Raw genomic sequence first — 14,285 nt, forward strand, 5'->3', positions numbered from 1 at the left:
TATCACGGGTACTCTTCTACGTGAGCTCTAGGCGGGAATGTGTCGGTCTACCTTAAAAACGAGGAAGCAAGGCATTTCCTGGTTGCTGGTAATCATGTGTACTGACAATATGGCGGGACAGAAATATACAGGGAAACTGAAACATTTCAGAAATATATTTTGGTTCTCTTGCGTCTTAATTGTTTCAACAAATCATTTTTACAATGTTAGTGCTCAGACTGAAAGCACCGTGATGACAGTCACTGACGCAAACTGGACCCTTATTCTCGAAGGGGAGTGGATGTTAAAATTGTGAGTAGCAATTGTTACAGTATTGTGAATGATCCGATATTACACATGAGCTCAGTTGTCCCGTTGTTGCGAGCCCATGTAGAAAGCCTTGGTTGGATGGAGAGTACACGTCTTTATATACGTATATTTATAGTTTCCCCTACCAGATTCTGAGATTCAGACAGTGACACCTAGTTTGCGCCTAGTGACATTCAATCCATGAAACGGAAATAATGTAGCATTAGCTTACATGAAAGGTCACAGATGGGTGTTTTAACATTCACACGTTACAGTTCTCACTTTCGCTGGATGTATGATTAATATATGTGAATATTAGTAAAGTTGGTTAGCTAGTGTGGGTACTGCTGCTTGCCAATTATAGGGTTATCACACTGGTACTAAGGAGGGGCCTTAATTTCAGTACATATTGGTCTTACTTCAGGTGTTTGTCGGAGTTCAAATCAGACATGTTTTAGTGAGCTCTAACATAAGATATGTTTGCTGGTTATTGCCTTAACACAGCTATGCCCCATGGTGCCCGGCGTGCCAGCACATACAAGCAGACTGGGAAGCTCTTGCCAAAGAGAGCAAGAACCTTGGCATATCAGTTGGAAAGGTTGATGTTACACAACAACCAGGTTTGTCACTTGTTTTCATGTTGACATTTTACTGTCTTAGTTTACACTGTAACATGTAAAATGTATGGTATTCATTCACTCAACTGTAGTTGGTATAGTGTAGAGAGTAACAATGCTGCTTCTGCTGTGGGGGGCCAAGGTTCAATCACTATCTGGGCAAGTGCTCTATGCTGTACCAATAAGCGTCCTTCGTCAAGATTCCTAACACTACACTCGCCTACCTCTGTAACATGCTAAAAAATTGTAAATCGCTCTGGATAAGAGCATCTGCCAAATACATAAAATGTAGCCTACACAACAGCGGCCAGGTGATGGATTTCTAATGGATGGTGAACCAAATTCAGAAAAGTGGCAAACTCCCATAAATGGCCTTTCATGGTTTGACCTGTTGCTGAACCAAGTATCTCACTCTTACACAGAACTCTTGTTGATTTTAATGCAGGGGAACATGATAATTGTATGTAGTGGATTAATCTGCATCATCCTCTTTGGAAGAACAGCTCAGATTATTGTGGATGTGTTGGGTATTTCCTAATGTTAACTTGTGAGTAACTGCACATTATTATTTGTAGGTCATATTGTAATACACTAACAAGTAGGATAAAAATATATTCATAATTGTGTTACATTTTACCAAAGGCAGACCTACTTTCTCTCATTTTTGTAAATTGTGTCATAGCTTAAGTGTATTGTGCTAGTTAGGTGCTGAATATGCATGTGGGCTCTTAATACTGCCAGTTCCATTGGAGGTGAACTCCTCTAGTAAAGAGGATGCTGTAGATATGAAGAGTAGAGCATGAGCACACAAACAAGCCTTTATATATATATATATATATATATATATATATATATATATATATATATATATATATATATATATATATATGTGTTTGTTGTTTGGTCAGTTTTACTTACATCTTTGACACTCTTTTTTTGCTAATGCAGAGACTATTAAGTAGATAGACATTAAGTAGACATAACATCACTAAGTGGTACAAATAAAATTAAAATAAAAGGCTCAGGTTGGCTGGTTATTAACAGGTAAGGGTGGTTGGAAAATAAACACACATGTTTACTATTGGCTGTTTTGTTTCAGAAAATGCTTTCTGAGATTCAAAAATGTTTACAGCTGTTAAATCAGTTGTACTGTCTAAAGCACATCTGGCACCATACCAGATTGCAGGTCATCACTACTGAATCAAGCAAGACCTGATATAGCTCATGTGGTTATTCATGCTTTTATTGCATTTGTACTTACTGCTGCAAATTGGACTGTGCTAGCATTTGATCTCATTGGGGAACACTGGGTTTCTCTTGCACTTGCACAAATAGCCAGCCTCGGCAGCACTGTCTAGAACAGTGCTTCTTCCCAGCTGGCTGAACGAGGTGGCTTGGAGTGGAGACCTCAGCTGGGGGGGGAAACAAGCCCCTCGCTACAGCTCACTGTCACAAAACAGAGCTACTTTACTCATATTATGGCTTTGCTGTTGAAGTGATGGGGAAATTCCCACACCACTGAGCTCAGCCTGTGCTGCACTGTGCCATCTACTATATATATTTCTGTAGCATCTCATTGTCTTTCTGTCTCTTTCTCTGTCCCTCTCTGTTTCTCTCTTCTGCAGGCTTGAGTGGGCGGTTTCTAGTTACCACACTGCCAACGATTTTTCAGTAAGTCCTCAGGCCTGAGAAGTCATATGCAGTTCATTATGGCTCTGGCACACTTGCAGGTACCCCTTGTAACCAAAAATGTCACTGAAGCTGAAGGGATCACTTGAGATGCTCCTCCAAAATCTACTGAGAACCAGTGGTCATAAAACATGACATGTTTGTAGTTCATTTCAGCTCTATATTTTACTGATTATGATTGTTCTGAGACCAATTTCATGTTTCTTTATTTCCCACTGCAGTGCTAAAGATGGAAGTTTCCGAAGATACATGTCCTCCCGCACCACTGAAGATATCCGAGCGTATGTTGTGCAGAGAAAGTGGGAAGCTGTGGAGCCTCTGCCAGGATGGAAATCACCATCATCTATTCTGTAAACTGCACGCTCCTCTCTCGCTGTGCATCTGAACTTAGATACTTTTTGTTTTGAAATGTTCCCACACAGTAAAATTAACCAGAGAAGTGTTTGTCATAAATCTGATGCCATCCAGCTTTTAATTTTCTTTTTTCACATTCGTATCAAATCATTCCTTGTTTGTTCCTCCCGCAGGATGTCAGGAATGGCTGGTCTCTTCCGTCTCTCTGTGTGGATTAGGGTATGATGTATTTTTTGGTTAGGCTTTAACAACAAACCCTAAGAAGAATCTATAATTATCTGTAACACATTTTGTGTAGTTTATGAATCTTGATTAGCTGTAAACAAAGTACTAATTAATTTGAGTCATTAATTTGAGAGAGTGAAAAAAGGTTTTCTTGTTGAGTTCAGCAAATCCACACATACCTAATGGAGACTTTTGGCATTCCCTCGTGGGGCTCTTATGTGATCTTTGCCATCATAACACTCTTCATGGGACTACTCCTTGGTCTGGTAAGATAAACACCTCAGCCAAACCTAATGAAAACATTCTGATTCAGTTTGAAATGTGGGTTAAAAAAAAGAATAGTGGGTTGCCCTTCAATTCCTATAAAAGGACCTCATGCATCGCATTTCCACATATCAATGAAAGTGCAGTCATAATAGGGTTTTTCACATAATTCCTCTCTATTATCAGGCAGCTCAGAAACACTACTTGACAGAAACTCATCCTTTTCTCATATTCCAACACAGCCATTAAGCAAATGGCAAAAGAAGATACATAATGACTTTTGCTATTAGGAATTACATAACCAGATATTTATCTACTATACAGCCCTTGGTTATACAATCGCTGTCGACTCTACAATACTTGAGAATGAAGTGGGTGGTACAGGCATACTGTGGAAAAAAGTTTTGGACGTTTGCTCCAAACCTAGTGTTGTACATTTCTGTCAGATGCTGGTGCTGATCGCTGACTGCATTTGCCCATCCAGGCCAAAACATAAAGTGGACAAAACTGGTAAGATGGATAAATATCAAATGGGAGTCAATACCATTCTCACCATTTTTAGAATTGTCTGTTTGTAGGCATCTACATATTTCATATTCATATTTCACACATCTCAACATAAGTTATGACGATATGCCCTCTGTGAGTGCCATACCTGATTTTTGAGGGTTTCTTCAATAAGCTTGCAGTATGGTTAACCTTGGCCAGAAGAGGAATATGAATGTCAATCACTGTCTGCCAAAAATCCTTTTTAAAAGAAAGCCCTGGCACGTACCCAGTGTAGATCTGCAAAACCAGTTGTTTTTTTTAATGGCTCATAATGGGCAAGCACGAAAGTACTCAGAATATTTTTTGGTTGTTGTTCTGTTAAAGTGGTCACAACTAGAAGATGATCACTGCTGAGCTCTTTTGTAATTGTTTATATGGATTTATAAATAAATAAAAAATTTGTATAGCAATTAAATACAAAATATTGAATATCTGATCATAACAGCCCATTTTCCAAAGATGTAGGTTTAGCGTCAAATTCTCACAAAATATAATTCCTTTTACTTTTCATCATACTTTTATTTCAAATTCATCTTTATTACTTTATATCAGAGGATATACCAGCTTTGGGCAGCCAGGGGCCTACACAGTTTAGTGATTTCTCTGCTCTAAAACACCTGATAACCTTGGTGGTTAAATGATGAATTAAAACAAGTATATTTGAGCTGATAACTCAGCAAAGTCTCTGGGCCTCCAGGACTGGACCCCTTTGTCTATAGAAACACACTCTTCATGCCTTGGGAACTCTCATATATATGCCTCTCCAGTGTATGTGAAGGCTGAAGGCTCTGAAGATGAGGTGGATGGTGCCCCAACAGAGGATAAGCGCATGTCGGACCTGGACAATGAGAGCGAGAGGGTGTCCGCAGAGGAGTCCACTGATGAGGAACGAATCCCTGTCTCCGAGATTGCAGCCAGTAGTAGTGATGAGCCTCAGCCAGAGGGGGCAGCAGAGGCCTCCGTGAGGAAGAGGAAGCCTCGGGGACCCAACAGTCCTGCGGGGACCTAATGCAGCAGTGGTGAAAATCTGAAATGAAGTTTTAAACCAGAACAGGGAGGTCCTGCATCTAAAGGGGGGAGGGGGTGAAATGCCAGAGGGTAAGTGCAGAGAGCTGATTTGCTCTTCGATGCTCCTTGTTTATCTGCAGTGTTGCCAACTTCTTTCTTCCAGTCTGTCTCTATCTCTGTGAGCTCATGCCTATGGATACCACAGTATCGTTTGAGTTTTAGGAAACATTTTATCTGTTTAGGAACAAAAATACAAAAATGGTTGCTGTGGAAGCAGTATGTTTAAAAGTATGTTTTTATTTATTTATGCACGCACACACACACACACACACACACACACTAGAACATATTTTAAGAAGAACCAAAACACTTCTTAAACTTTTTTTTTTTTTTCCAGGATAGACAATTAATGCTGAGTACATTTTGTTCATGTTTGTGCCATTGTTTTTGTATTACTAGCTTTAAATTCCCCTGTTAAATGTAATGACTGCTTCTCTGCAAGTGTATGCTTTATAGCATTCCACTGCCAGGGTGGAGGACGTCAAGCACAGCCATGGTGGATCCGGGTTTGTAACGTTCAGTTAAGAGCCAGGACACGCTAATGTAGCAAAGCTCTGGTGTGACTGGCTGAAGGCATCTGATGTACATGGTGGTGAATTCACTCCAAATGTCAGGACAATCATCATAACAAACAATGTGTGCACAGTGTCAGCAACTTTCTACGTGAAGGTGTCAAGATTTGAATGTTCATTTTCTGGATTGTTCTTTGTCTGCTTACATGAAATATTTGTTCTTTTTCTTTTTCATTTAAAAGTGTAGTCTTGATATTTTACCCCCTGCTAGTCCTGCAGATAAATTGGATATTAAAACCATGCATACAGTATTGTACAAAAATGTATTGGTGCAGTGATGTCAGGATTGACATTTTTGCTGTGTGTTCAGGCCAATAGTATTAAAGATGAATGAATAATATGAGGCAAACGTAAAGAACAGAGTCTTTTATATTGTGCATTATTTCTGAGCTTTTGTGTTTTATGATGTTAGATGATGAATGCTTTGCCACAAAAATAAATAAATAAATTCCATGCACCAATCCCAGTAGCTTTGGTGGGTTTTGTTGATGAATGATTATGCAATATTTGAGAGATTGTATAATTCTCCAGCATATATATTTTATACTGTTGACTGGAAGTTTGGAATATATTGTCATGTTTTCATGTCTCTTCACATACATTTATATTCTAAGCAACAACTTCCTTTACATCACTGTACTGTTAAATGGTGTTGTATAAATTCAGTTGTTAAGATGAATGCAATGTTTTGTGGACCAAATAAATATCTTATAAATTTTAAATTGTGTTTAAATTGAAAAGCTTTGTGACATACCAGTTCATAGTCTATAGAATTAGTGCTATATTACATAATAGTTAGCAGATTTGTGTATTTTCTGTGATGTGAAGTGTAGCTTTAAGTTTGTACATTGTTACATATGGTGTCCTTCTCTGAACTCCAGGTATTGTGTGGGACATCCAGTGAAGAGCTGAGCTCTGTAATACTGTTATATAAAGCTGCTGGGGAGGATCTATAGAGCAAGTGATAGAGGCCTGCAGGAATATTAACAACCCCCATCCTACTCAGTGGTGCAGTACTACAGAATCACAAGGGAATTTGCACTATCTAAAGGTATATGCCTGTCATCCAACAACCGGAGGAGAATGTTACAACCACTCATTTAATCATTCATATAATCAGACATAATTGAATCTTTGTCTGACATGCTTCCTAATTCATATACAGTTCAGATAAAGATTGTGTTCATGTAGCTCTTATATACAACCCAAAGGATTGATTTGTTTCACTGTGGGCTGCCTAATGTAGGCTTATGAGGCTAGGCAAAAGCCCCTGTGGCCATTTTTTCGAGTAGTGAAAGATGAGTAGATAAACATTTGTTGTAGAAGTCCTAAAAGTTAACTACTGAGAGTTAATTATTTATAGGCAGCCCACTGATCGCTGTGAAATGTAGCAGAAGGGAGAGAGACAGATTAAGGGTTCGCTTGCAGGGAAACATGTCCAACAAGTCTGTGTGCATTTGTGACTTTGAGCACCATGCTAAGAGAGTCTTACCCAAAGCGGTGTTTGACTATTATTTCTCTGGAGCAGATGAGCAGGAGACCTTAGCTGATAATGTAGCAGCTTTCTCCAGGTATGTAATATTGTGTGGATCATTTTTGCTCTAACCACAAAGGACATAGGAGGAAAGGGTAAATCAGCCACTTTCACTATTTTAAACTGACATTTAGAAAGTGCTTAATATCAAAAATCAGAATGAGCTCAGGTCAAATGACAGCATCAGGTAGTGTTAAAACCTTTTAGTGTTTTTGTGACAATGAAAACATTTATATCTAGAAACTGTTTCCAAGATATAGATAAGAATATGAATATACAAACCTCTTGATCCAAGAAAACTTACTAAAATAAACTGGGATATCTAATGCAACCTAAACAAAATGTAATCAAGTTTTAAATTATGGAAAATGGCTTGTTAGACCTAGTAACATGAAGGATATCCACTGGTGCAATATCCCCCTCCTCACTCTTCCAATTACATACCTTTCATGTTAGCTTCTGTGTAGTTACTGAATAATTCACAAGTTACTGAATAATGTGCCTTAGGATTAATACCTAAATAAGCCTTGAATTTAAGAGAACACTTTTACCTTGACTCATTCAAATTACCCACAATACACCATGCATCAGTAAATTAACTTAGGAAACCTGTGATGTGTTAAAACAGCTCAGCTGAGTGAATCTGACTAATTGAGATCTGCTATGAGATGCTAAAACCACACTAATAAATAGCAGGCCAATAATGTTGTTTGCTTGTGTGTTCTTGTGGGTTATAGTTTTGCAATTGGATAAAAGCAGAAAACTTTCAGCTACAGTGTATGTGCCCAATGTACATACATACACACTTTCAATTACAGGCCAAGTTTCCAGTTGAACAGTTACATTCTGAGGTTTTGAACTTGAAAAACAAACTAGTTTTGAAAGAGCCGTGGTTTATTTTTCATATACATGCTCCGTTTACCACTGCTGAGACAAGTGACATAGAAATATTCTGTGATGGGTACAAGACCTAAAATGTTTTTTTCTGAATGCTGGAAGACCATGCAGATAATACAATTGTTTGAGGGATTGCTTTTCAGACAGAAAGTTCATAGCACAAGCCCTTCCATTATAGCACACATTGGTCTTTGGCAATTCAAAACCTGAAACAAGCTTTAACCATTTCAAAGCCACACTTTTAGGCTTCCAGATGCCTCTGTTTGGATGCTTAGATTCAGAGCACAGTATCTCTGTTGATGCCTGTCTCAGCCTTGACCATTTCGACCTGCTGTGTGGGTGGTCAGACGTCCTTCAGACGCCACGTGAGGTGAGCAAGGTGTCCTGAAGCAGCGCCAAAAAAAGAAAAGGCTGGTCATTAGCTAGATAAACAATGCTCCAATGTTATTTATGGAATAGTCAAGAGCCAACTGAGTCTAGACAGTCATGATGGAAAGTTAAAGGACCTGCAGTTGGCAAGCCCAAGAATGATTTGTCTGACTACATCTGCCATTAACGGAGGCAGGCAACAATTAAAAGCCTAACGATAGTCTTTTTTGTTTCACGTTAATGTGTCTACTTGAAACAAAAGCCCATAGGATTGGACTCATGTCTTCAAAGCTTGCAGTACATATTGTATATGAAGCATATACTATATAACATGCAAATCATATGAAAAGAAGGAATAAACTTATGGTGAAATCTACCTCCTTCAGACTGATGTTCAGAGAAGATGAGACAAGGTTGATGAAGGTGGGCAGACCAGGCGTTTTGAAGACATAGGTTTAAAGGGAAGCGGGATGACAGAATAGGGATGAGATAAATGGGAAAAGAGACAAAAGCAGTCTGTTGGACTGCCCCAGTCTAAAGTCCAGGTTAAAGGTTGGTGAATTTATCTTGAAAGAAGCAGCAGTTAATAGAAATTAATAGAATTCTGGGGAAGGGGAAAAAAGAGCATTTGAATAACTGATTGAGTAACAGAACATATATATATAGCCTACATACCAATATTGGTATATCTAGGTTATGAATTATTTCACTGTTTAAAAAAATAAAAATAAAAAAATAAATAAAATTTTAAAAGTACATTAAAAGCTAGTATAGTACCACTGTGCCTAAAAAAAACAACAACAAAAAAAATTCTTTACTATAAAACTCTGTCCGTAAATTAAGAGCCAGTTTTAACAGCACTTTCCCACTATCTTTAAAAACAACTATTTCCGGTAAAACTACTGCATTGTAGTCACATGATTTGGAGCCTGACATTATATTACAGTTTAGAAGTAAAAGTAGGCTTGAAAAATTACTCTCTGAATGGAAAACAAAATCATTAGATGAAGAGTCTGAGTAAGCTAGCAATGAAAAAGCAAACCACAACAGTGCAAAGTCTCTTGGTTTTGTACTGTGGAAGGAACCCACAATTTAATCATTAGTGTTTGGCTGCCTTGTCAACGTTTATATAGCCCTGTGTTTTTCCTCACTTGTCTCCTGTAGATGGCGCTTGTTCCCACGTGTGCTGCGAAACGTTTCCAGAATGGATCTCTCTGCCACGGTGCTGGGCCAGCGTCTCAGCATGCCTGTGTGTGTGGCAGCTACTGCCATGCAGAGGATGGCTCACCCTGATGGAGAAACAGCCACTGCAAGGGGTAAATCGAGCCGCAGCCATCTTACATGGTGTAAAGTACCCTACGGTGGCTCTCCAATGCTAACATGAGGGACCACTTGGTGTCGCTACAGGTCTGTTAGACGCAGTGCTGCAGAATGTGCTTAGCCTCGCGAGTGACTTCAGTCACTTCATTGAGACGTGCTGTAGTTGTGGTGTGCTTTAAGGCCTTTATAGCAGTTGGTTTACACTGGGCATGACATCTGCTAATCCTCATATTCAGTCTATATTGTACTGCAAAGGATATAATATTGTCCTTACTGCCTAATCTGTAACATCTGTGCTAGTTGTGGGTTATGATGGTCATGCACCATTTTGTTGTGCTGTAAGTGAAGTAAATAATCTTAGGCACATTATGGTCACATAAAACTATTTTTCTTTTAGTAGCTTAACAGCTAACTTATTTTTACTCAAGTCAGTTCACATTGCTGTTCTCTAAGAACTAAACTACATTCAGTTAGAGTTTTCAGGCAACTTTCCAGCACTAATAGAGATGTGTAATGCAGTTTTGTTTTGTTTTTTAAATCTGTCTCCTACTTTTAGCTTGTCTGCTCACTGGCACAGGAATGATGCTCAGCTCCTGGGCCACCTCTACCATTGAGGAGGTCGCTGAGGCAGCCCCAGACGCCGTGCGCTGGATGCAGCTCTATATTTACAAGGATCGAGCTCTGACTCACTCGCTGGTCAGGAGGGCCGAGGAGGCTGGCTATAAGGGTATCTTTGTCACTGTGGACACACCTTACCTTGGCAGGCGGCGCGATGACGTGCGCAACCGCTTCAGGCTGCCCTCTCATTTGAGGTAGGAGCTGAGGCAGCCACACCTGGCACGCAAATGTGCCCAAGTAGAAGGTTTAGACGCTGCTCACCAACATGCCAGTCACACGGCACACTGCGCCAAACCTGCCAGTCAAATGGCTTGCTGTGCCAATCCACATTCCCTCATCGTCAGGCTGGTTAAAGGAATTTTGTGATTCTTGCATAATTGCTTAATCTGCATCTTTGAGAAACAAACACTATTCTTCTAGTACCACAAATGCAACCAAACAAATTGCAACAGAGAAAGTCATCTAAGTCATCACCACAGTTCCAACAGTAAACATAACATGATGTAAATATGTTTGCTGCAGGATGTAAACTCATTTTTTAGGAAAAAAAGTCATGACTGATTAAATGAGCGACCAAATTACCAAACAATTCAGTTCCTGTGATTTTATTTTTTAGAAAATAGTGTTTGAATTTGGCCTCATGCAGACAGCTTGCTTAGTGTTTTTCAGGTTTGTTTTCTCCTGAAAATGTCACATTTACTGAAGAGCTTTATGTATTTATGGAAACAGAAATCTGGCCGCTAAACCAGGGAAACCTTTCACTCATGTCATACCAAAGATTAGCAAGTCTCATGGGGACTGGACAGTTACCCCTCACTGCGTTATGATAAAAAAAAAAAAAGAATAATAATTTTTAAAAACCCAGAAAAATAGCCTCATGAAAGCAAAGGCTACTAGGTGATTTATTGCAATAAAAACATTTAAATAAATAGAAGTGAAAATCTCATGTGGCTTTGTTAGAGCTTTTTGAGAGCTCATGCATTTTTCATTTCTCAGGCGTTGCTGAGGTCCTTAGCTTGGATACATGAATCAAAGTGCAACGGCAGCAACACAGTTCCACTGAGGGTGCCGTGGGTCTGCTTCTTGCCTGAATCCCCAACTTGCCTTACGCATGCTGAGCAGAAGCAATACACTACAAATTACTTCCATTTTTGCACTTTCTTCTCCAGGATGGCCAATTTTGAATCCCCTGATTTAGCGTTCTCCTCAAAGAAGGGCTATGGTGAGGACAGCGGCCTGGCTGTATATGTGTCTGAGGCCATAGATCCTACACTGAAATGGGAGGATGTCGCTTGGCTGAAGAGGATCACCTCCTTGCCCGTAGTGGTCAAAGGGGTTTTGCGAGGTGAGCTCTCCAGCTGGGGGGAGTGATTAAAGCGGTTGCCCACAAGTGTACTGTGGGGAACTCAGCAGTCTTTGGTCTCCATTAAGCGCTTGGTCTCCATTAGATGGCCTTGTGCCTGGACTGCACCCACAGCTGCCCTCTAAAAGGGGCAATTTGCATAATCCAATCAATCCACAAATTATATGTGACCTGCATATCAGCAAAGAGGGTGTTAATTAAAGACCACATGTTCTGCATTTTATCTCATGATAGGAAGGACAGATGGTGAAGTATGCGGCCACTTTTGCATAATTGCCTCCACACAGCTGAGAAACCAAACTGCTGTTATCATTCTCTTAGACTTTTATCTGTCAACTCTTTCTGGATCTGGAACTGACATAGTTTTGAAATGCAGTTTAAGCATTAGGAAATAGGGCAACAGCAGTGATTTTGTGCATGGGAAATGGGATGGCTTCTGTGGCCCAGATGTAGAATTGCAAATGAAAACTGGAGGACAAACAAGCAAAAAACCTTTGGAGTATGACATAATCAGTTATCCCTTAGCTTCTACTCTTGGCCTAGTGTGGAGTTTGAGGCAAAGTAAATAAACCAGCAATGTCACCACCACAAAGACTTTATATATATATATATATGTGTGTGTGTGTGTGTGTGTGTGTGTGTGTGTGTGTGTGTGTGTGTGTGTGTGTGTGTGTGTGTGTGTGTGTGTGTGTGTGTGTGTGTGTGTGTGTGTGTGTGTTGAACTTTCATAGCATGCTTATACTGAATCTTTGATGCAGGGGACGATGCCAAGGAAGCTCTGAAATTTGGAGCTGATGGGATACTTGTGTCAAACCATGGAGCAAGACAGCTTGACTGTGTTCCAGCCACTGTAAGTGTCTGGCAACAAAACGAGGCAATATTCATTGTCCAGGCCACATGTAATCTCTTCGGCAATCTACAGTGGCCTGAAAATTACATCTCACCAACTTTGAAATGCACTTGTTGGTTTGCTAAAATAAAGAAAACAATGTGTAGAGACTAAAAGCTTTGATAAACAGTTAAACAGTTTGATAAACTGTTAAACAGTACTTCACTATAGTTGCCATAAAATGCTGTAGTTGTACAGAAAGTCTTAACTTACAAAACTTTAAAAATTAAATGCATTGTATATAAAAACTAATACTTGAAAAATACAATGCATGTAAGAATAAGTCCAAGGAACTGAAAATGAGCTAACAGGAGCTGCATGTAAGAGAGTTAAATATGCCTACATGTTCTGCTTGGAAGTTTAATGTGACTGTATGTACATGGGCAGATCGATGCTTTACCTGAGATTGTGGAGGCAGTAGAAGGCAGGGTGGAGATTTACCTGGATGGGGGCATACGGAGGGGTACGGATGTGCTAAAGGCCCTGGCTCTGGGGGCGAAGGCTGTATTTGTGGGAAGACCTATCCTGTGGGGCCTGGCATGTGAGGTGAGATATAGAATATTCTGTTGTTTTATCTTAGAACTACAATACACAGAATGCACCTAGGTAGAGTACCATAGTGAAAATAAAGCTGATGATTTCTGAGCCCTGTGTGGTTGATGTATCAGTGAAGATCTGCTGCTGTTATCAGGGTGAGAAAGGTGTCAGTGATGTGCTCCAGCTGCTGCGAGAGGAACTTCACCTTGCATTAGCTCTTACAGGTAGAGTTACTGTTCATTGCACATTTGACCAAAAACAGTCAAATACTGTAAAACTAACATGGCTAGAGTGTATTTACATATAACCATTATGATCTGTGAGTGCTACCTAATGCATTATGCTTTTAACTGTAACTTATCTTTCATTGTACTGTGCATCTTTACGGGTTCGTAAGGATGCCGTTCACTGAAAGAAGTGGATAGGACTCTTGTGAGAAGATCTGGGCACATCTCAAAGATCTGATGTTCTGGACAACTTTAACACTCAAATAACCATCCTTGGTAAATCTGGGTTTCAATTAAAATGCCACTCAATTAAAATTGATTTTTTGCCAAAATGTTTTTAGTAGATCTTAATTTTTTAAACATCTTAATGTTAATTTTTAAAATAAAAAGCTGCCAGGACTTCCCAGTAACAAAGCTCCTCCGTATGTATATTTAGCTAGCTGAAACTGAGTATATACCATTTGAAGTCAGCCCATTTAATCACAATTATGATATATATATAAAAACAATAGATAGACAGCTAATTCATTAGATAGTACACAAAACAATAATAAACTGGAAATTAATAATCTGTTAATTTATAAATTAATATTTAAATATTTTCTCCATTCTCCTTCATTCATTCTCCTTAACTCATTCATACTGTCCTCACTATAGCTTGCAGCCTTGCTTGGTTTGTGATGTTTGTTCATTTTAACAAAAACAGAGGAAAATCTTATACCCTGATATAGCTCCCATGGTGCATTGCTGCTGCTGTTGGGTGCCTCTCATGAATATGCATGCTCCCCAATGGGGCCTGAAAGGCAAACGGGTTCGTAACAAGTTCAGGAAGGTCACGTGAACGCTTTGGGATTTCTTCACTTGCTCTTTCCACAGCGGAGCCATAGCTTGTGAATGAAGCCATT

At 39.5% G+C, this 14,285-nt stretch overlaps 2 protein-coding genes and 1 long non-coding RNA gene across 4 annotated transcripts; 2 read left to right on the forward strand and 1 right to left on the reverse strand.

Moving 5' to 3' along the window:
- Positions 1-30: 30 nt before the first annotated feature.
- tmx4 (thioredoxin-related transmembrane protein 4) lies at positions 31-6,348 on the forward strand. 2 transcript variants are annotated; one of them, XM_027002371.3, is made up of 8 exons: positions 31-291; positions 793-908; positions 2,531-2,576; positions 2,816-2,944; positions 3,122-3,167; positions 3,338-3,439; positions 3,884-3,947; positions 4,684-4,918. In XM_027002371.3, exons 1-8 carry the CDS (start codon positions 38-40, stop codon positions 4,767-4,769), a joined length of 843 nt encoding a protein of 280 aa, XP_026858172.2. In that variant the 5' UTR covers positions 31-37; the 3' UTR covers positions 4,770-4,918. The 2 variants fall into 2 exon arrangements, with proteins under 2 accessions (XP_026858172.2, XP_026858171.2); XM_027002370.3 differs by having other exon boundaries at positions 63-291; positions 4,754-6,348.
- A 688-nt stretch (positions 6,349-7,036) lies between these two features.
- On the forward strand, positions 7,037-13,979 carry hao1 (hydroxyacid oxidase (glycolate oxidase) 1). The gene is made up of 8 exons (XM_027002438.2): positions 7,037-7,197; positions 9,591-9,742; positions 10,303-10,558; positions 11,534-11,709; positions 12,486-12,577; positions 13,004-13,162; positions 13,308-13,377; positions 13,551-13,979. The coding sequence occupies exons 1-8, from the start codon at positions 7,061-7,063 to the stop codon at positions 13,616-13,618; spliced, it is 1,110 nt and encodes a 369-aa protein (XP_026858239.1). The 5' UTR covers positions 7,037-7,060; the 3' UTR covers positions 13,619-13,979.
- Positions 8,037-8,903, reverse strand: LOC113572675 (uncharacterized). The gene is made up of 2 exons (XR_003410147.2): positions 8,804-8,903; positions 8,037-8,441 (listed from the first exon to the last, which is right to left on the reverse strand). It is a non-coding gene; the product is annotated as an uncharacterized LOC113572675 (long non-coding RNA).
- Positions 13,980-14,285: the final 306 nt, after the last annotated feature.

The sequence above is a fragment of the Electrophorus electricus genome, chromosome 10 (assembly GCF_041902795.1).
Source record: "Electrophorus electricus isolate QZ-2024a chromosome 10, ASM4190279v1, whole genome shotgun sequence".
Classification (NCBI taxonomy): Eukaryota; Metazoa; Chordata; class Actinopteri; order Gymnotiformes; family Gymnotidae; genus Electrophorus; species Electrophorus electricus.